Below are 24080 nucleotides of genomic sequence, written 5' to 3' on the forward strand. Positions count from 1 at the left end.
CGGTCTGTTGCCCAAAAATTCTCTCTTTCTTCATCAACCCTCCATCATCTAACACTTCCATCTGCACTTTGCTAATCTCTTCGAAGAAATATGAGTTGATGATCAACTTATAAGACTTGATTGTCGTGATAACTTCTGCGTTCTTCTGGCTCAAGGCGTCGGGGACTACATTAGCCTTTCCCGGATAATACTTGATCTCACAGTCATAATCCTTTATCAGTTCTAACCATATTCTTTGCCTCATGTTCAGTTCTTTCTGCTCATAGAAGTATTTCAAACTCCTATGATCTGTGTAGATAGTACACTTAGTACCGTACAAGTAATGACTCCAAATCTTAAGAGCATGCACTACAGCTGCTAACTCTAGATCATGCGTCGGGTATGTACTTTCGTGGACTTTCAGTTGTCTAGACGCATAGGCTAGACCTCCAGTTACGGGGTCTAATCCTCCACGAAAAGTAAGAAAGTCCCCATATTTTGACCAATTCAAGGTGAAAAATGGGGTTGCTCCCTCGGCAAAATTGGGATAAAAGCCAAAACGAAAAGTAAGAAAGTCCCCATGTTTAGGATCTACTCCAGCATTTAGAAATTGGTTAATAGGTAAAGATACATGTACTTGATGCCCCGCCCAAGAGAGAGACCCAAGTCCAAGTAGTCCCGCTAAATGGTGATTCAACATAGATTCTACATCTTCAAACCAAGCCAGTTTTGGAGCAGCTTTATGATAATGAAACCAACCAGCAAAAACATTAACGCTGCAAAGATCAATGCACCAATTACGGTACAATAGAGTTGACCTTACCTCGTTGCATTAACACGTAACCTAACCCTTGATGTGAAGCATCAGTACTCACATCAGTACAGACTACCAAATCCTCCTCACCATCGGGTAGAACAAGGATTGGAGCCTGCGTGAGTCTCTTCCTCAGCTCTTCGAATGCCTCTTCCTGAAACTTACCCCAACTAAACACCACAGTCTTTCGGGTCATACTGGTCAACGGTGAGGCTATCTTGGAGAAGCCCAGAATGAATCTCCTATAATAGCCAGCTAACCCTAGGAAATTGCCAATCTCGATTGGGTTTCGCGGAGTCTTCTAATACTTTATCGCTTTAATCTTGGCTGGGTCCACAGTAATCCTTTCGGGGTTAATTATGTGACCTAAAAACTGCACTTCTCGTAAACAGAACGCGCACTTCGAGAACTTGGCGTACAATTTCTCGACCTTCAATACTTCCAACACTTCTTTCAGATGCTTGTCGTGGTCAGATTCGCTTTTCGAATAGATCAATATATCGTCGATGAAGACGATAACCGACTTGTCTAGCATCAGCCGACATACCCTGTTCATCATATCCATAAATGCTGCGGGAGAATTTGTTAAACCAATTGACTTTACGAAGAACTCGTAGTGTCCATATCGTGTTCGAAACGCTGTCTTAGGGATGTCAGCCTCTTTCACCTTCAGCTGGTGATAACCAGATCTGAGATCTATTCGTGAGACCCAGCTTGCACCTTGTAGCTGATCAAAAAAATCATCAATCCGTGGCAACGGATATCTATTCTTTACCGTAAGCTTATTCAACTCCCTGTAGTCAATACACATTCTCATGCTTCCATCTTTCTTCTTAACAAATAACACCGGTGTGCCCCACGGGGAAACACTCGGCCTTATGAAACCCTTGTCGAGGAGTTTTTGTAGTTGGGACATTAACTCTTTCATCTCGGATGGCGCCAGACGATAAGGTGCCTTCGCGACGGGTTGTGCTCCTGGTATCAGTTCTATCTGGAATTCTACTTCTCGTTTCGGTGGTAACCCTGGAAGGTCCCCAGGGAACACTTCTGGATAATCACACACTACAGGAACATCTTTCACTTCTTTCGTCTCGGCCGTAGCTTTGACAACATACGCCAGGTAGGCACTGCACCCTCGCCTTAACAAACCCTCGGCTTTTATCATCGAAATAACATTAAGCACTGAACTTTCTCTATCACCATAAACTGTTACTGTACCACCATCCGAAGACTTCAGTCTTACCAATATACTTTTACACACTATCTGGGCTTCAAATTCAGACAGCCAATCCATCCCCAACACTACATCAAATCCTCCTAAGGTCATTACATACAGGGTAGCAGGAAATTCATGTCCTTCCAACGCTATTTTACAACTCTTAACCATTCTCAAAATTCTAACCAAGGTCTCACTAGCGGTCTCTACTATAAAAGTTTCAGGCACACGACAACACTTCATTTTTGCTTTTTTACAAAATGGAGTAGCTACGAAACTCCTAGTCGCACCTGAGACAAACAATACGGAAGCAGAAATACCATTTACTAGGTATATACCTGTCACAACGTCGGGGATATGCTTAGCTTGTTCTTGTGTCAGCATGTAGGCTCTGGTCTTTGGCCTAGACTGCTCAGCATCCTTCTTACCGCTCCCCCCAACTTCAGTACATTCTCTCGCCATGTGGCCTATCTTGCCACACCGGAAACACGTCGTTTTTGCATTACATTCATTGGTGTAATGCCCTACTTTCCCACACTTGTAACACACATTCGACCCAAACTTACACTCTCCTCCATGAGCTTTCCCACATTTGTGGCATATATCAGAACCAGTTCCCCATCTACACTCACCACCGTGCATCTTTCAGCATGCCTTGCACGGCTTCTTCTCCCACACCTTCTGCTTCTTCTCCTTTGAGTTCCACAGCTGAGTACCCGGTCGCTTAGCAGGAGCAACCCACTTCTTCTCCTTCTTCTCTTCCACTACCACCTCGTCCACGGACAGGTCATCATAAACCATTTCTGCGAGTTCGACAGCAGAATCGAAAGTATCGGGTTTACTGGCCCGGACAAAGGTGCGAACGTTGGTGGTAGTCCCCACAAATAGCACTTGACCCAATTGGCCTCGGAGTTCACCATGTCAGGCACGAGTCTTGACATACGGTTAAACTCGGTAGTGTACTCTCGGAGGGTCATCTTTCCTGCCTTCAAATTCAGGAACTTCATCTCTGCCTTCTCAACCTCAGCATCCGCACAAAACTTCCTCATGACCATCTCCTTCAAGTCTTCCCATGTCATAGCCTTAATCTCAGTGGCGGTCTTCCTCTGCTCAACAGTTTCCCACCAAAACATAGCTTCGTCCTCAAATGACTAGGTAGCAAAACCTACCGCTTGATTGGGACCGCACTCGCTAATTCGGATAACCTTGTCCATTGCGGTTATCCATTGGAGAGTAGCGATTGCATCCCCTGTACCAGAAAACTTTGGTAGGTCGCAACCTTTGAACAGTCTGAAGCTGCACCCACCTCGGCCCTCTTACCAGCGTTGACCTTCGCAAACCGATCTTCACTTGATTCCTCTCTCATAGTCTCTTCATCTTTCTTACTACTTTCCCCTGTCCCCTCAGCGGTTCCTGCACGACTCTCGGTTGACTTTTCCTGTTGCTGATTCTTTACTGCAGTAGCCACTGCCTGAGTAATGGCAGCTTGGATAACAGGGTCAAGCTCATACCCTTCATTTCTCACAGTTAGGCTTCTTCCCTCTTCAGACTCGGTTATCGGTCCCTGGGGGGGTACATGGGTAGCACGTGGTCTACCACGGCGTCTCGAACTTTCTCCTTGCCCAACAGTCTTCTTAGTAACAGCCATTCGTATTCTATAGGAAAACACAAACGTCGTCACTACAGGAAATATTTAGTACGAGGATAGTAAGGCTAACAGGTAATAACAGTGGCCAGTTGTGATTAGCTGATCACGTTACTCTACAAGTCCTTTACACTTCCCTCTGTGAGTCCATTTGTGCTAGGTTCTACTTATAACAATTAGACGATCGTACATTTCACATCGTCACATAACAAGAATTTCTATATCCAGTTATATAGTTAGCTTTCTTACTCATTCTTTACTATAAACAGGATCAACTTACACAGGGTGATCGCTTTCTAAGCTTGCTTGGGAGACACATGGCATCCTCGGACTGGCATCTCCTTTCTTTTCTTCCTTAAGTCCCGTTCTCTGTTCGAGTCTAAGCATGTAAGATGCTTATTCTCTCGTACTTATGCTCTGATACCAACTTGTAAGCCCCGTTCCCGGTAACCTTACTTTGGCGTCGGATTTACTCATAACACAGTTCTAAAATCAGAGTTAATTAAAACTTTTGCGGAATAATTAAACATTCACCATCAAATTACAAAAATAATAATTCTTGTCTTAAACAAAAGTTGAATTATCTTAACATAACACCACATTTCATAACACTTCTATTCCAAGATGCCAGTCTTCCAGTCCCTGCCACATGTCAACCTTAAGTTAGCTCCTTCAATCTATTTACCTGCGTGCAAACTAAAAGTCAGCTACGCTGAGTGAGTTCTAGTTAAGCAGTAACATACATTTCATTCTCATTCTTTACATTCTTACTTTCATACATTCATACTTTTACTTACCTTTATTATTGTATACATACATAACCTTTCTACGTTTTTAAAGAGCCTTTCACCCTATAACCTTCACATATATTATTAGGGTATGCAACCCTTCATTCTTCGCCAATATTATTAGGGTAGGCAACCCTCAATTATTCGCCTATATTATTAGGGTAGACAACCCTTAATTCTTCGCCTATATTATTAGGGTAGGCAACCCTTAATTCTTTGCCTATATTATTAGGGTAGGCAACCCTTAATTCTTCATCTCTACATATCATACGTACCATTCTTACACTACACATATCGTACATACCTTTCTTTCATTAGCCATATCTGTTCTCATATACCTCTTCACACATACGTTTAACTATTTCTACACTAATTAGGTATATTTATAAACATTCATACGACATACACTTACCACTTAAGGTAAGTGTATGAACTAATCACATTGAGTATGCACACAGCCCCAAAACATAACACAGAAATGGGGCTAGAAACTCACATGGAGTCGGTTTCTCGCGCCCTTAATGGTAACGCCCTTCTTTAGTCGTGAATGACTAACGGTACAATACATTACACGTGTCAATTATCTATTTCCACTACTTCCTACATTTATGTTTATGAAACCCCAACTAACGGGGGTCCGGGGGCAGCGCCCCTGGTAGCGGGGTCTAGGGGAGGCAGCCCTTAGCAGGGTCTAAGGGGCAGAGCCCCTTGCTAGGGTTGAGCTGCCAGGTCAGCTTGGAAATATTTTATTTTCAATAACAGTCCTTTAACAAAAATGCATCAGAAAAATGGATCGGATCACAGCTTAAACAATTTCGCAAGGGAGGTTCGTTTCGCTTCTCATGGGAGCGCTTCGCTTCGCATGGGAGCGTTTCGCTTCGCATGAAACTGTTTCGCTTCGCATGACTGTGCGATGCGAAATTACCTTTTTCGCTTTGCATGGTTATGCGATGCGAAATCGCCTTTTTCGCTTCGCAGGGCTTCTGCGATGAGAAATTCTTCTTTTTCTTCGTTTATACCATGTAATGGCCATTTTATTTCGTGACTCTTCCTTAGGACCCGATTTTACCCTTTTTAAGGGTTTCGGGTTGTATCAACTTTGCATACTTGCGTTTTATAAGACCCGAACATCACATTTTTACCATATAACACTCTCGTGGGCTTATAACTTATCACGTTCATGTTTTTCTTCCATCTTACACCCGATCTATCCTTCTATCGGTTTGCATGTCAAGACTAACCGTAAAACTTAACCTTTTAAACCAAAACTCACCTTTTTGCTTCAGGTTTGGTTCGGATCGTAGATCTTAACGTGTTCTTGCTATTCGAAGGCACTTGAACACCAAAATCTTCCTTACTCTTGCTTGGATCCGAGTCCGAAATGCTAGAGAGAAAGTATGTGTGTTTTCTAGTGTGTGTGTGTTGTGTAAAGAGAATGGGTGAAGGATGGGGGATGGCCTTATATTGGGGGCCATGGGCCCCACCATCCACCTCCATTCCAATCTTATCCAAAATACAAGCACACACACAACTAAATTAATGACACACCGATAATAATAAAACTTCCCGTTATTTATTATTCTCAAAATACGAATGTTACAAAATGCATTTTTGTCTTTAAGCATGATGTTCTGGAACTCGAATTCTGCATTTTCCGAAATGAGGTCATAAATATTTGGACTTGAGGGTGGAGTTTCTTGGGTGGGTTTGAAATCTGGTTCAGAGTAGGGTTCTAGTGAAGAGGGTTCAGGGGAGGGTAGTCGGTAAGATTCATGTTTTTCAGGGATGGATTGGGAAGTATGAACGATGTTAGTAGGTATAGTTTCTTTTATAGGTGAGTTTGGTGGTGTTGATACATGTGTGTCTTGGGTAGTTTTGGCTGGTGGGGACAAAGGTGGTGCGGAAATGATTGGTTCTTGTATAAGAGATGTAGGTGGTGTTGATACATGAGTTTCTTGAATTGGTTTAGGGCCTAAAGTGAATGTTTCAGCAATGTCAGGAGATGATTGAATTGTTTCATGAGCTGGTTCAGTTTCAAAGTAGGATGCATCATCTTCGTCTGGTGGTGTGATCTTATGAATCGTTTCAGTTAAATTTGAGACCACATTTGCAATAAAAACATCATCATCTATTTGATCAGTTGCGACTTCACTGAAACCGACAACTGGTTCAGCAATTTGTTTAACAACCTCATTTGCTGGTCCACTATCACCCTCTGGATTTTCCATATGAGCATCTGGTTTATGACTTGCAAAAACGATCATCTCATTCCTAATCGGATCAATAACAGGCTCATTTACTTCAACATCATGGTCCATAACTTCAACATTTTCAACCTCTAGTGCAATTGGTTCAACAATAGGTTCATTATTATTACCATCACCTGCATCACCTTGATCATCATTATCATCTTGGTCATCATCAATTTCACCTACATCTTCATCATCTTCATCCTCATCTTCGCTGTGTCCATGTGTGAGAGGCACATGAATCACTCCAAGTGCAAGGATAAGTAACCAAGGGAGAACATCCTAGTCTACATTTTTATTGAACTTACTCCTTACATCCTTCAATCTTTGATAGATATTCAGGTCCTGCAGCCTGAGAACTGCTCCTGTCAATGGTAGATTTTGAAGAGATCTATTTATGAGGATCTGAAGGAATCTTGGGTACATAAGAAATCTCTGATTCACCCCCTTTTCAGCATTTGACACCAAACCATATAAAATGGTGACTGTCATTGTAGCGAGTTCTCTGCTCAACAGAGTCCAAGTGCCTCTCCTTGAAGACAAGGACTGGATAACATGATGTATCAAGAATCAATATATTAGGGGAAAACTTCCCTTCTGAAATTTCCCTTCATTCACACCCCCTTGATATCCCATTGTTTCTTGAAATATTCTCATAAGTCTTGGGTCCGAATACAAAGGTTGCACCTCATGATTGCCAATTAATTATAGTGCCTCTCTAATGAATGCTTCAGTTATTTCAATATCTTGATTTAGAACAGAGGCTTCAATTCTCTTCCTGTTTATGTCATTAACATAAGTAGCAGAATTCCAGAAATCGGTGATATGATTTCTGTATATGGTTGGGTTATCAGTCAAAGCCACTCACAAGTTAGAGTTGTTGAGAAAATTGATGATTAACTCCAACTCTCCATTGTCATCGTTTACTTCCAATAGAGCGCACATATTGTGCCTACACTCGAACCTCATTGCCATCAGTTCTACAAAATAAGAAAGTAATCAGTACACAAAATTGCACAATTGATAGCGGAGAGTAGTTAAGGAAGAATAGCTTCTTCAGTAACCTATTCAGTAGTAGTTTGCGAACCTACACAAACAAGCAATTAATCACTAATCATTCAATAGAAACCCTAATTTCGAAACTTGGGGATATGATAGCGATAATCGATATCTTATGTCACACCCCGACTAGCACAATGCGGAAGCGTAAAACAGGAATGTAACATACACCTCTGGTATCAACACATTGTTTATAAAGAAACATTACAAACTAATTTACAATATATTACATTTCCTTGTTTTGTCATCGTTTTACAGTCTAGGTGATACAAACCAAACTAGTTTGTTAACTATGCGATCTTAATACTAACTCCATTGCTTTTATTCTTACAGAATCAACCACACACCTTGGGCAAGTAACATATCACCAAATCATTCCGATTTAGGTACACCTGAAAAGCAGTTTAAAACGGGTCAACTACTAGAGTTGGTGAGTTTCACGAGTTTTAGGAAAACAGTTATGAACATTCACAAGTTAACACTTGCAATCATAATATAAGTATGTATGTATGTAAATGATGTAATTACGCTAAGCTACAGGGAAGCCTTGACTATTTGTGCTGCGTGCATCCATTTCCCACGCCCAATCAACCACTGTGGCCCCTTTCCGCCCACAATATGCCCCAAGTAGCTATGTCTAACACTACATAGCGTGTTGTATAATTATGGTCATGTGAAAACGGGCTAAAGTCTCAGCGACACATGCTGGTTCCGTTTAGGTTTTGTCAAACCAATAGTACTATTCACAAACCACCGGCTTGAAGTTAATCACTGTGTCAGTGTGGACTTTCGTGTGTTAGCACTTAGATAATTCACATCAATACATGTTTCAGATATGTATATGTAATCAAACATGCTTTTCACCCCAAAAGTTCGTAAAACAGATTAGAAGTGGGGTCATGAAACTCACTGTTTAGTAGATAATAAGTAGCAGTCGGTTCAAGATTTGTATAACTTGCAATCACGGTTACCTATATCAATATTATAATAATATTAATATTTTAATATTATTATAATCTCAATACTAAACTGGGCTGTATAACTAATCTGGGTATAGCTGGAATGCCCAGAAAGTGGCAATAGGCCAAGGTTGTGATGTTGTTCAATGTCTAATACTTAAAATCGAACTTGGCTCAGATACCCGTTTTCCCGGCTGGGCCAATTTGTGCGTTTACGCGTTCAGAAAACATTTATGGGGAAATAAGCTTGGGTAAATGTATTGGTTACCAAATGATTAGGTTATAAAGAAAGATCACATATTGGGGTCCCGGATTAGTTACGGGACCCGTTTCCGTTTATTCAGTTTGATTTGAGAAGAAACGCGCACAATCTATCTAGATTGTCCAGGTTTCTCATAGAAAAGTTCATTTTTACTTAATTAATCCAAGAATATGATTTTTGATCACTCTTGGTGTTTTGATATTCCCTCAGGTCGTTAGTCGCGAACTTGCCGGTTTTTATAAAAACTGAATTTGTTTAATCTTTAAATTAGCATAATTAATTAACCGTTAATCATTAAATTATGAAAATTTAGCCGCTTATCAATTAAAATATGTAGATTTTTAAAAAAATATTTCTGGAATTATTTACTGATTTATTAATTTATTAAAATTCATTTTATCAGCTATATTTCACCTGAAAATCGTCCGTTTATCCCAAACAATTTCCAAAAATTCAACAAAATTTCCTGAATACTCAAGTTATGTCCCAAAACAACCTGTATTGATTCCAAAATGTAAAAAGCTCGTGCGATATTCTTTTCGGCCCAAATTCGGCTATAAAAATTCACACGAACGCATATACACAAAACACACTTAGACTTCTCCAAACGATCCCAAATTTAATATGTTATCAAAATACATTAAATCTGAGTTCCCAGAAAAGTTCATAATTTTTGAAGCATTTTAACTATTTTTCCCCGTTAAACGTCCCAATTCGGTAATAAATTCGCCAAATATTCTCGGAAACAAGTGCGGGTGTTTCTTTTTAAATTCGGATTTCCGCTCCCACGTGAATTTGGGCCCCCGTTTTGAATTCCACCGAACTTTGACCAGAGAGATTTTGTTGTGTTTTAATTGTTTTATTTTTCCCTCTAATATTTCCACCGGTTTATCAATGAAATTCAGTTTTTCGTTTATGTTTAAGCCTTTTAATGGCACAATTTCGGTTTCGTCAGTAAAGCACTTTTTCAGGTTTGAAACGTGAAAAACATCATGAATAGAACTCAACTCCAAAGGTAATTTCAGTCGGAACGCTACAGGACCGATCTTAGAAATTACTTCATACGGTCTAATAAATCGCGGAGCTAGTTTACCAGTTTTACCGAATCGAATAACGCCTTTTCATGGGAATACCTTGAGGAATACTTTATCACCTATTTCAAAGGATAACAGTTTCCTACGAACATCAGCGTAGCTTTTCTATCGATCTCGGGCGATTTTTAATTTGTTTGTGATTTTACGGATTTTTTCAGTGGTTTCTTGAATCAAGTCCGATCGAGTAATTTGGGCATCTCCAACCTCAGACCAGCACAAGGGTGATCTACATTTCTGCCCGTACAGTGCTTCATATGGTGCCGCTTGAATGCTACTATGATAGCTATTATTATACGAAAATTCAACCAGTGGAAGATGTTGATCCCAGTTCCCACCAAAGTCTAGTACACAAGCGCGAAGCAAATCTTCTAAAGTTTGAATGGTTCGTTCGGATTGACCGTCGGTTTGGGGATGGTAGGCGGTGCTTAAGTCAATTCGGGTTCCTAAAGCTTTTTGTACGGCTTGCCAGAAACAAGAGGTGAAATGGCTATCACGATCAGAAATAATTGAAACGGGTACGCCGTGTCGGGATACGATTTCATTTATGTAAATGTGAGCAAGTTTTTCGGTTGTGTAGGTTGTACGAATTGGAAGGATGTGTGCGGATTTGGTGAGTCGGTCAACTATTACCCATATTGCATCATTTCCTCGGGAAGTTTTAGGGAGGTGTGTTACAAAATCCATGGTAATTTGTTCCCATTTCCATTGTGGTATTTCCTGTTGGTGCAACATTCCCGAAGGTTTTTGATATTTGGCCTTAACCCTCGCATAAGTTAAACATTTACCGACGTACGTGGCTATATCCTTCTTCATACCGAGCCACCAATAATACTCCTTCAAGTCCTTATACATCTTATCTGTTCCAGGGTGAATGGAGTATTTGGACTTATGGGCTTCGTCCATGATCAAGTCACGCAGATTATTGAAAGTGGGAATCCAAACTCAGTTTTTGTAATATAAAATTTCATCGGTTCATTCTTCAAAATTTTGTTCGGTCCCATATAAGTTTTCATCTTCCAGGTGATCTCCTTTCAGGGATTCGTTTTGAGCAATACGAATTTGTTCGGTGAGAGTGGTTTGGACAATCATTCCAAGTGCTCGGACCCGTAGTGGTTTGATCCTGTCTTTTCTGCTCAAAGCATCTGCTACTATATTAGCCTTGCCCGAATGGTATCGAATCTCACAGTCATAATCGCTCAACAGCTCTACCCACCTCCTCTGCCTCATGTTTAGTTCTTTCTGGTCGAAAATATGCTGTAGGCTCTTGTGGTCGGTGTATACTGTACATTTGGTGCCATACAAATATTGCCTCCAGATCTTAAGTGCGAAAATAACCGCGCCCAGTTCCAAGTCATGGGTGGTGTAATTCTTCTCGTGCACCTTTAATTTTCGAGAAGCGTATGCTATGACTTTATTTCTTTGAATTAGTACGCATCCCAACCCTTTCCGGGACGTGTCGCAATAAACTATCAGATCATCAGTTCCCTCTGGAAGACTCAGTATCGGGGCTTGGCATAGTTTCCGTTTCAGCAATTGAAAAGCCGCTTCTTGATCTTCTCCCCACACATAAGCTCGATCTTTTTGAGTCAAAAGGGTTAAAGGTTGGGCTATGCTCGAAAAGTTAGTAATAAAGCGCCGATAATACCCAGCTAAACCCAAAAATTGGCGGATTTCTTTCGGTGACTTTGGGGCTTGCCAATATTTAATGGCTTCAATTTTGCTCAGGTCTACATGAATACCAAGTCGGTTAACAACGTGCCCTAGAAATTGTACCTCTTGTTGCCAGAATTCACATTTTGACAACTTGGCATACGACTTTTCCTGCCTAAACAGCTCCAAAATGGTTCGTAAGTGCTGATCGTGGTCCTTTTTGGTTTTCGAATATATCAAAATGTCATCAATAAACACGATATCAAATTTGTCGAGGTACGGTTTACAAACTCGATTCATAAGATCCATGAAAATTGCGGGAGCATTAGTCTGTCCGAACGACATAACTAAGAATTCATAGTGGCCATAACGAGTTTGGAATGCCATTTTAGACACATCTTCATCTTGAATTTTAACTTGGTGGTAACCGGATCGAAGGTCAATTTTTGAGAAATAGTTTTCCCCTTGAAGTTGGTCAAACAAGTCGTCTATTCGTGGAAGAGGGTATCGGTTTTTGATGGTAACTTTGTTTAATTCCCGGTAATCAATGCACATTCTAAAACTTCCATCTTTCTTCTTTACGAACAATACCGGTGCTCGCCAGGAAGAATAACTAGGACGTATGAAACCTTTATCTAATAACTCCCGTAACTGGTTGGATAATTCATGAATTTCAGAGGGTGCCAATCGGTAAGGTGCCTTAGCAATAGGGGCTGATCCTGGGATTAAGTCAATACGGAATTCAACCTGTCTGTTCGTTGGTAATCCAGGTAAATCATCGGGAAAGACATCGGGGTATTCATGTACAACGGGGATATCTTCTATGCATTTCTCATCAGGGTTCTTTATAGTCACGTTTGCCAAAAATGCCATACAACCTTGGCCTAAACATTTCAACACTTTAAGATGAGACACGAGAGGTAATATCGAACCAGACTTCTCTCCCTGTACCATAATCATTTCACCTTCCGAAAGGGGAATTTTAACCGTCTTGTCGTTACACACAATTTCCGCCTTATACTTGGTTAACCAGTCCATCCCAACAATAACATCAGCGCTTCCAAACTCTACCGGGACTTGTTAGTTCACTAACTGGCATATTACCCAGGGATACAAAGCTAGTGGAGACAAAGCTTCTATCGGCACCAGTATCAAATAATACAGAAGCATATTGATCAGAAACAACAAATGTACCTGTTACTACGTTCGGGTCTTGTCGTGCTTCTCCTGACCCGATAACAAACGCGCGTCCTCTAGGGACCCTAGAGGTCGATGCTTAGTTTCGACCGGTGACTGTTCCTCGATTCAGCTTGGGGCAGGCCCTTCTAAAGTGCTCCGTGCTCCCACATCCAAAACAAGCACGGCGAGGTTGAGTTGTTTGATTTGGTTGGTTAACAATTTCCATACTGACTCTACAACTAGGGCCATTATGCCCCGTTCTCCCACACTTCTGACAAATTAACGGTCTGCACTCACCCACGTGATGAAAACTACATTTATCACATTTTGACAATGGTCCCTTGTACCTGTCTCGTTTCACCTCAGAACTGCTCATGATATAATTTTGTATTGTCGGGCGTGCACGCTTATTTGCTAACCTTTCTTGTGACCGTGATCCATAATTGGTTCGCTTCATACCTGATGATTCCCCGGCCATTCTCAACACTCCACTTTTTACCAAGTCAAAAGTCACAATGCCGGCTTGAGTCACGGCATTCTCGAACGATGTGTGACCCACGGAGTTTACCAAACTCCTCACTTCTGAGGCTAAACCCCAAATATAACGTTCAATTCGTTTGTCTTCGGGAGTTACTAACCAGGGTACTAGACGAGCCAGTTCATTGAAGCGGTTGGTATACCCCAGGTGATCCGCTCCTTTCATTTCCAGACTCCAGAGTTCGTGTTCTAACCTTTGTATTTCGTTCTTTGGACATAAATGATCTAGCATTAATGTTTTGAGTTCCGCCCATATCATGCAGTTAACCGTATCTTGCCCTTTTATCTGAACTGTAGTGTTCCACCACATCAAAGCGTGATCCGTAAAAGTAGAGGCAACATACTTGACAATACTCTCGGGTGGACAATTACTAATATTGAGAACAGATTTCGTATTCTCTATCCATTTAATCAGCCCGTTTGGCACTTCGATGCCTTTGAATTCGATCGGTTTACAGGCCATGAAGTTTTTGATCGCATATTCCCTTCGAGGAGGATTAGGGTTGTTATTGTTATTGTTTGGGTGGAGGATTATTATTGTTGACATTATTTGTAACTGTTTCATTGTTGGTTGGGGGAGCATTATTGATTTGTTGCTGGTTTGTTTGTATATTGGCATTAACACCGACAGTTACTTGTGTTACAATAAGTGGTATTGCTGCCTGCATTTTCCGAGCAATCATCTCGGCTATTTCTGCTTCAGTCATGGGGGTTGCTTTTTTTGAGGCCATTCTGTAATGATAAACAAATATAAGCCAATTAATACTAATTCCAGTCTACAGCACTGTGTAATAATAATCAAAATAAATGTTATATAGGTAAACCAGATAACATGCTGACAGTTCACGAATTGTTCTGTACATTGATAATAAGAGGTACATAGACTTAGCCTGATAAAGACCAGTGCTTGCATGTATATATCAAAATCTGTCACTAAGTGACTATTAGACTTAACCCTATAAGGGTCAGTGCTTGTAATAATGTACAAAATTGTGCCCCATGTTAACATAACATACTACTATATACATACATGGAGTATCAAAAGATCACGTACACATATCTGTAACATCCTGCATCTATCCGTACAAACGATAGACTAACCACAAACATAAAAACAACAACACCATAATCATCCAGTAACAGTTCCACAGTCGAACTGTCACCCTATCCAAACACCAACGGTGGTAGGCATCTGACTGCTGCAAGTTCAGTGCTATCTGCTGTAACGTCGATAAGCACTGGGTCACGTCCCTCCTTTCTTGGTAAATGTTAGCTATGGCTATCGAGTAGTCTATCACACGGTCAGTCAGGACAGCCATCCAAGAGTTGTTTCCTACGTTTGGGAGATCAAGGCGAGGGGTAGGTATACTCAATGAACGGGATGATGAAGTATCTGCCCTAGGACGTGAAGGTCCTCCCCGGTAGTGGGTAGATCTTAAAGGAATCGAGGTAGGGTCAATCGGGGTTACACGAATACGAGCAGTCTGTCGGACTCGCGCAGTAGCTGAAGTCGTCGGCGACATGTGAATAGGTGGAGTGGGTGATCTGGCTACTCTAGCAGGTGAATGGTACTGACTGTTAACTTCGTTTTGATCCCTGCGTGGTAACCTGGGTGGATAGCTATCACATCTGTAGCCGGACAGATCAGGCACATTCCTAGGTAGCTCTCTACATATAACTTCTTCCACCTCTTCCTCATCCTCCTCCGGTTCCTCTTCTGGGTCCTCCTCTGATTCCTCCTCTGGATCCTCCTCCTCAGCAGAGATTACGGTTCTTCTTCCGGTACGTAGTCGTTATTCCTTGACATGACTCTGCACTAAGATTAGTTATAAGAATAATATCTATTGCTAGCGCTAACTATTGTCGGGATGATTAATTAATTAAACTAAATTTAATATTAATTATATTAGAATATAATATTAGTTTTATTAAAATTTTAATTTTAATTATTATTAAAATCAATACTGAATATAAATGAATATAATATTCATAATAAAATTTACCGTCATCAACAATATCATACGTACACATATTCATACACTTTGTTCCAAATAAGCATGTATGAGTGTTACATATATATATATATATACACATTACCTTTTTTACACATATGTTGCCATTTTTACCTAACCACACGTTCCGTGACTTTTCCCCGAATTCCCTCGTACAAGCAAGTCTGTTATTATGTTCCGGACTACAATAACTCACTTGTCCAACAAGTTCATCCTGGCATCCATCAGTATATAATATTAATTTATTATTTAAATATTTCCCAGAGTTAATCGAGCCTACGGTTATATTTTAGATACCCTAATAACCTAATCCTTTATAATCAATGGCTCTGATACCAACTTCTGTCACACCCCGACTAGCACAATGCGGAAGCTTAAAACGGGAATGTAACAGACACCTCTGGTATCAACACACTGTTTATAAAGAAACATTACGAACTAATTTACAATATATTACATTTCTTTGTTTTGTCATTGTTTTACACTCTAGGTGATTTAAACCAAACTAGTTCGTTAACTATACGATCTTACTACTAACTCCCTTGCTTTTATTCACATAGCATCAACCACAGACCTTGGGCAAGTAACAAATCACCAAATCATTCCGATTTAGGTACACCTGAAAAGCAGTTTAAAACGGGTCAACTACTAGAGTTGGTGAGTTTCACGAGTTTCAGGAAAACAGTATTGAGTATTCACAAGTTAACACTTGTAATCATGATATAAGTATGTATGTATGTAAATGATGTAATTATGCTAAGCTACAGTGAAGCCTTGACAATTTGTGCTGCGTGCATCCATTTTCCACGCACAATCAACCACTGTGGCCCCCTTTCTGCCCACAATATGCCCCAAGTAGCTATGTCTAACACTACATAGCGTGTTGTATAATTATGGTCATGTGCAAACGGAGTAAAGTTTCAGCAACACATGCCGGCTCCGTTTGGGTTTGTCAAACCAATAGTACTATTCACAAGCCACCGGCTCGAAATTAATCACTGTGTTAGTGGGGACTTTCAATTGTTAACACTTAGATAATTCACATCAATACATGTTTCAGATATGTATATGTAATCAAACATTCTTTTCACCCCAAAAGTTCATAAAACAGTTTAGAAGTGGGGTCATGAAACTCACTATTTAGTAGATAACAAGTAGTACGTCGATTCAAGGTTTGTATAACTTGCAATCACGGTTTCCTATAATCAATATTATAATAATACTAATATTTTAATATTATTATAATCTCAATACTAAACTGAGCTGTATAACTAATCTGGGTATAGCTGGAACGCCCAGAAAGTGGCAATAGGCCTAGGTTGTGATATTGTTCAATCTCTAATACTTAAAACCGAACTTGGCTCAGATTCCCGTTTTCCCGGCTGGGCTAAGTTGTTCGTTTACGAGTTCAGAAACATTTATGGGGAAATAAGCTTGGGTAAATGTATTGGTTACCAAAATGATTAGGTTATAAAGAAAGATCACATATTGGGATCCCGGATTAGTTACGGGGCCTGTTTCCGTTTATTCAGTTTGATTTGAGAAGAAACGCGCACAATCTATCTAGATTGTCCAGGTTTCTCATAGAACAGTTCGTTTTTACTTAATTAATCCAAGAATATGACTTTTGATCACTCTTGGTGTTTTGATATTCCCGCAGGTTCGTTAATCGCTAACTTGCCGGTTTTTATAAAAACTGTATTTGTTTAATCTTTAAATTAGCATAATTAATTACCCGTTAATCATAAAATTATGAAAATTTAGCCACTTATCAATTAAAATATGTAGATTTTAATAAATATATTTCTGGAATTATTTACTGATATATTAATTTATTAAAATTCATTTTATCAGCTATATTTCACCTGAAAATCGTCCGTTTATCCCAAACAATTTCCAAAAATTCCACAAAAATTCCTTAATACTCAAGTTATGTCCCAAAACAACCTGTATTGATTCCAGAATGTAAAAAGATAGTGCGATATTCTTTTTGGCCCAAATTCGGCTATAAAAATTCACACGAACGCATATACACAAAACACCCTTAGACTTCTCCAAAAGATCCCAAAATTAATATGTGATAAAAATACATTAAATCTGAGTTCCCAGAAAAATTTCATAAGTTTTGAAGCATTTTAACTATTTTTCCCCATTAAACGTCCCAATTCGGTAATAAATTCGCCAAATATTCTCGGATGGTCGAAAAATTACCAAATTTGAACAGGGACTCAATGACATGGTACCTGATGTCCCTGAAATATTTAAAGGCCTAATAATATGCACATCACAACCTTAACCTAAACAGCCCGTAAGCGAGTGTTTCGGCATTACCTTAGCGGTTTTGGTTCGTTTCCGCCTTTCTAATCAACTTTCCAAGCTCTTGTGCTCCTATGTAGGCTAGATAAAAGTCCTATTTCACAAACCAAACAATTTTTCATCAACATAACAGCCCTTAACTTAGGGTTTCGGCTAGTGCACAAAAACGAACTTTTGAACCGTAAAAACGCCGTTTCAACCCTTTAATCCGTGTTTATGGCCAAAAAACTATCAAACCAGGTTCCTCACCATGTGTATGATTAAAACATGTTTATGGACCATTTTTAGGGTTTTTACATGGTTAGGAATGATTTTTGGCAATTAAAACATGTTTATATGTTGTTAACATAATCAAATCAAGTTAAAAATGATGAAAATGATTAGATACCTAGGGTTTTGAAGGGTTTGGATGCAGATAAGCTTGCAGCTGCTTTGGAGAATGTTTTGAGTGAAAATGATGTTTCAACCAAGCTTCAAAAACAAGTTATACAATTTTTGGGGTGCCCCCCCCTCTTTGCGATCGGACTGCTTATGGACCCACTGTGGGCCCATTTTGGCCCAAGTTTCTGATTTTTCAAGCCCAAATACGAAAAGCCCAGTCCAAATTTAGTTTGGGTTCGGTTTTTGGAGCGAAAAACTTATCGGGTGCGTCAAACAGTGCGAAAACGTGTGTTTTTCGGCTAGTTTTGTGTAAAATTATAAAAACATACTATGTGTTTGTAAAAATCGAAAATATTTTCACGGATCGCTTAAAACCTTTCAAATAAGTGTTTGGTATGTCTTTTTCGGCTTAACAGATGATACAATGCTTGGTTTGTAACTATTTTTCGCGTTTAAATCTATAGCGGGTAGTTAAACGAGAATGTTTTCGTTTAATTTGTTTGCTATCGAACTAAGGCCATATTACTAATATTTTAGCTTATATTAAACGTATAACACTTATAGATGGCCCCCCGGGATATCTGGGTCATAACCCGACCTATTCGGTTAATCGTTCGTTTGTTACGCAAAAAGTGTTTATTTGCTTAATCGGTAAATACGTACTGAGGTGTACCTTGTTTTGGCTCAAATGTCACATCTTACCATGGTCGAAACAGAGCTAACGACTTATTTCTGAGTAATAATCGAGCACAAATAAGTAATCAGAGTAATCAGGGGATACACGAGCAAGAGGGTTTTCATTTAGGTAAGAAGAAGGAAATTAAATGTTTGGAAAAGTTTCTAAGTTCCCCTTTTATACCTAATGTTTGGATAGTGCACTCGATTTGTCGTCTAGTGCACGACAGTTGTCATTTAATTCAAATTAACTGTACTATCCTTGCTCGAGTACACAGACAAAATGAACAGTTGTATCCCATAGTACTCTTATTCTTATCCTTAACTATGCTCGACTTTCTTTCAATAGAAACTGGTTAAGTATTTAGAAAGATTTCATTTATGGTTTTCTCGAAAGAAAAGTATACTCGAGAGAACTTAGAAAAATTTAAGATCCTGTGAGATATTTTAATACTGTGTTCGAGTACACCCATGCTCGAGACCCTTAACCAACTTCCAACGTTGCCAACTAATGTGAAGTCACACATGCTCGAGTATAGGATCATGCTCGAGATTGTCACAATAAAATACAACTTAAAGATGCAAGTCAATATGCTCGTGAGAACAAGTATGCTCATACAACAAAAAAAAATTATCATGTCAATTTGTATGCTTGAACAAGGCAACAATACACGAATCAAGCAACCTTAAATACTCCAAACACTTATCATTTAATCATTGAAGAACATTGTGCTCGAACAGTATAAAAGTGATTTCTATTCTTGAAACACTAAAAGTTTTTAGAGCACATCATTGTGCTCGAAGAGCAACACATGAGATATCTATGCTCGAAATATTTATGTAAGTTTTCAAAGCACATCATTGTGCTCGAAGAGCAACATATAAGATATCTATGCTCGAAACACTTAGATCAAATCAGATGTTATTTCAAAAATGAGCCATCATCTATCTAGCAGGCTAGAGAGATACCACCCTCAAACTTTGCATAAATCAAGAAGAAAAATCATTTATAAACCACTTTTGTAACTTAAGAATAAGTTTAAGATGAATCAGAGATCAAAATTCAATCAAAATTCTTTTCAAACCATTTTAGAGATATATCAACATGGAATCAGATTGTTCAGTAATTTTCACACCATTTCATTGTCGGCCTTATTATAACTTAAGTCAGATTGACATTAGGTAGTAGCACTTAGCATGATTCTTATGACATTTCGTGATATACTTAAGATTTCAATTAATTGCTTAAGATAGAATGGCCATCATTATGGACTTCAGGTTGTCCCTAATCTCTTCTCAAGGCTTATTTAGCTTTCTCCAAGTCACCCCAATTTGACTTCAACCCCTTGATGCCTTGGTCAAAATGTTTTTATTACTATGAGCAGTTTATTTGAATCTATAAACACATACATACATACATATACATATATATATATATATATATATATATATATATATATATATCAGACTTAAGGTTGAACGTTGGACTTACTTGCCATCTGGACTTACATGTCTTACATTCAGGGTGTTTAGGACTTATTTTGTATGCGCCACCCTTGTAGTTCTTATATAATATTTTTTAAGCATTTTTCTTTGTTAATACTTTTCTTTTTCTTCCTTTTCTTTTGTTAAGATTTTACGTAGCAATATTTTTATAGCTGCTCAGATACTTTGTAAATTTGTTTTTTGTGAGACCAAAACATCAGCAGGCTCATGTATGAATGGATAGTTACCTTTTTACCCATCATTCGGAGAAATACGTAAGGAAACATACCTTGGTCTTCAAATGTGTCACCACGTCAGACTTAGCATGATTATTATATTTGTATCACTTATGTCACTACACTCATGAGAAAATACCATACAAATTGTCCATCACTGAACATAAATCTTTTAAGCCTATAATCCATGTGTTAGGAAATTAAACAATATACTATCATTTCCCAAAGGTTGGATTCAACCTCCATTTAAAACATTTCAAGTTTTTTCAAAGCTTGTAACTGAATAGTATTATCATTTCTCTTATGAGTTCACCAAAAACAATTTGCTTAGTCAAAAACCATTTATGTTTTCAAAATTCACTTTCTTTGAAAAAACCATGTTGCACTTGATTTTGAAAGACATTTTATCATTTAAGCACATATGACTAACAAACAGCACTGAAGATTCACACAATTACAAACTCACACTGTCTTGAGTAAACTTTCACTTGAGCACAAAACAATAGACATGTGCTCGAAATACAAACTCACTTTATCATCTCAAGGAATGTGCTCGAAGGTCTTTATTAAAGTTTAAGACTTAACCATTGTGCTCGAGCAATAGACATGTGCTCAAAATACTTGATGGGTTCCAAGACATATGTCCATGCTCGAACAGCTGAAACATGTCACCTATGCTCGAAATACTTTGATGAACATTTTCAAGTATGACTGTTTGTGCTCGAGGAGCAACAAAAACAATATCAAGCACAGATCCATGCTCGAGACACATAAATCACAAAATCTATCAAGTATGCACATATTTAAGTACAAGATGCAGGAACATCAAATACATATTATATTTCACACAAATAATTTACCAAGCATGATTCATTCAATCAAAATTGTCAATCAAGAAAATAGCAACAAATCATGCAATCAATCACAATGAGCATCAAATAGATAGCCAGTAAGCATTTCACATAAGCACACATCATCAATCAGATTTCATCGGCATTTATCATACCTAGGCATTTTTACAGAAAATGAAACCTGGTTTTATCTAAAGGTTTGGTGAACAGGTCAGCCAAATTATCAGATGTATCTACCCTTTTCATTTCTATCAAGCCTTTTTCACTACAATCCCTAATAAAGTGATGCCTAATTTCTATGTGCTTAGTCTTAGAGTGATGAACAGGATTTTTGACACTAAACATGGCAGCAGTATTATCAATTAAGATAGGAGTAAGTAGGAAATTCAGACCATAGTCCAGCAGTTAATTTTGTATCCATAAAACCTGTGCACAGCAGACAGAGGCAGCAATGTACTCAGCATTAGCAGTTGAGATGGACACTGTAGTCTGCTTCTTGCATTGCCAAGACACCAGCCTGTTTCCAAGAAACTGGCAGCCTCCTGAAGTTGATTTTCCACTCATGTTGCAACCATCATAGTCACTATCTGTATAGGCCATCAAGTCCAAAGAGGGGTTCTTTGGGTACCAAATTCCTAAGTCTGGTTTTCGTTTAAGATATCTGAAAATCCTCTTTACTACCAACATGTGGGAGACTTCGGGGTTAGCTTGAAATCTTGCACATATACATACAACAAACATAATATTTGACCTAGATGCTGTCAGGTACATCAATGATCCAATCTTGGCCTGATACCCATGCTGATCCACTGGCTCCCCCTTTTCATCCGGTACCATCTTATCATGTATGTCCATTGGTGTCGGAACTCTCTTGTAATCCTGGCACTTGAATTTGTAGAGTATTTCTTGAACATACTTTGATTGATTAATGAAGATTCCATCTACTTTCTACTGTACTTATAATCCAAGGAAGAAGTTCATTTCTCCCATTGAACTCATTTGTATTTAACTTCATCACTTGTTCAAAGTCTTTACACATCTGTTCATTTGTTGTACCAAATATGATGTCATCAATATACACTTGTACCAGCAGTAGATCTTTCTTCCATTTCTTAATAAAACAGAGTCTTGTCAATGGCTCCATCGCAGAAGCCATTATCCAAAAGGTGGTTTGATAGCTAATCATACCAAGCTCTAGGAGCTAGATGTAATCCATATAGTGCTTTACTTAGCTTGTACACCTTATTTGGATGGGTTGGATCTTCAAATATGGGTGGTTGAGTTACATACACTTCTTCATCAATCTTTCCATTCAGAAGTGCAGACTTGACATCCAATTGATAGACTTTGATGTTCATGGATGCTGCATATGCTAGGAAGATTCTGATGGCTTCTAGTCTTGCAACAGGAGCAAAAACTTCTTCAAAGTCTACTCCTTCTTCTTGTAAGCACCCTAGAGCGACCAGCCTTGCTTTGTTTTTAATGAAAATACCTCTTTCATCTTTCTTGATCCTGAAGACCCATTTGGTGCCAATTGCATATTTTCCTCTGGGCTTGTCAACCAAATCCCAAATATGTAAGTCTCTGAACTGAGCTAACTCCTCTTGCATGGCTTCTACCCAGCTGTTGTCTTTTAAAGCTTAGTTGATGTTCTTTGGTTCAACTTGGGATAGAAAACAGGCATAGAGGCAGATGTTTGCCTTTTCAGAAGAATTTCTTGTCACCCTTTCATGCAGGTCACCAATAATGTTCTCAGCAGAATGTTTCTTTCAGTAGAGGTAGTCTGAACAATCTGATGTGTTGTAACTACTAATTCAAGATTTGTTATATCCACATCAGCAGTTTCATTATGAGGCATTTTTTCAGATTCTGTAGTGGGTTCCAATATGAAGAGAATCAAACAAAGACTGAAACCTGTCTTCAAATATGTCTGTTTTTTCATGTTGACTCTGCAGTGGTTCACTCTCCACTTCACTTGGACCTTCATTGGATACTTCAATTGCAGCTTCTTGATCATTGATCTACATTTCACTTGGTCCTTTGATGCTTCTTTCAAAGGTTTATCCTTTTTCTTCAGTTGCAACTGATGACCACAACTTGCCCAGATCAATCTGCTTCTACTTTCCTTTCTCTTAAATGCTTGTTCTGAACATGCTTTCATCCATGTCTTCATTGTAGATCTTGAATGATTTAATCATCTTTTCCAGGTCAAACAACCATTTGGGTCCATCTACATTGTTAAAGTGATTTTCATTGAAGATTATGTCAGAGGACTCAATGACCACCATGTGATCTTTGACATACACTCTGTAGGCCTTTGATTGAGTTGAATATCCAACAAAGAAACATTCTAGTGATTTGGGCTGAAACTTGTTTAGATAATCCCTTTTGTTCAGCAATGAACATTTACAACAAAAAGGTTTCAAGAAGTTCACATAAGGTTTTCTTTTGAAGATAATCTCATATGGAGTCTTGTTGTGAGCTTTGTTAAAAGAACCCTGTTTTGCACATAGCATGCGGTGTTGATATCTTCTGCCCAGAAAGTCACTGGTAAGTTTGCATCAGCTATCATGGTCCTTACAGCTTCAATCAATGTTCTATTTCTTCTTTCTGCAGCACCATTCTGCTCAGGGGTTCTTGGAGCACTGTACTGTTGAAAGATCCCTTTAGAAGTGCAGAATTCTTCCATAATT

The 24080-nt window shown here is 38.9% G+C and overlaps 1 protein-coding gene across 1 annotated transcript; it reads right to left on the minus strand.

Moving 5' to 3' along the window:
* Positions 1–684: 684 nt before the first annotated feature.
* On the minus strand, positions 685–2651 carry LOC143573172 (uncharacterized). Its single transcript, XM_077058121.1, has 3 exons — positions 2348–2651; positions 1943–2299; positions 685–755 (listed from the first exon to the last, which is right to left on the minus strand). The coding sequence occupies exons 1-3, from the start codon at positions 2649–2651 to the stop codon at positions 685–687; spliced, it is 732 nt and encodes a 243-aa protein (XP_076914236.1).
* Between the last annotated feature and the right edge of the window lie 21429 nt (positions 2652–24080).

The sequence above is a fragment of the Bidens hawaiensis genome, unplaced genomic scaffold (genome assembly GCF_021521415.1).
Source record: "Bidens hawaiensis isolate Kalapana, Puna unplaced genomic scaffold, B.hawaiensis_p1.1 tig00026223_1, whole genome shotgun sequence".
Taxonomy (NCBI): Eukaryota; Viridiplantae; Streptophyta; class Magnoliopsida; order Asterales; family Asteraceae; genus Bidens; species Bidens hawaiensis.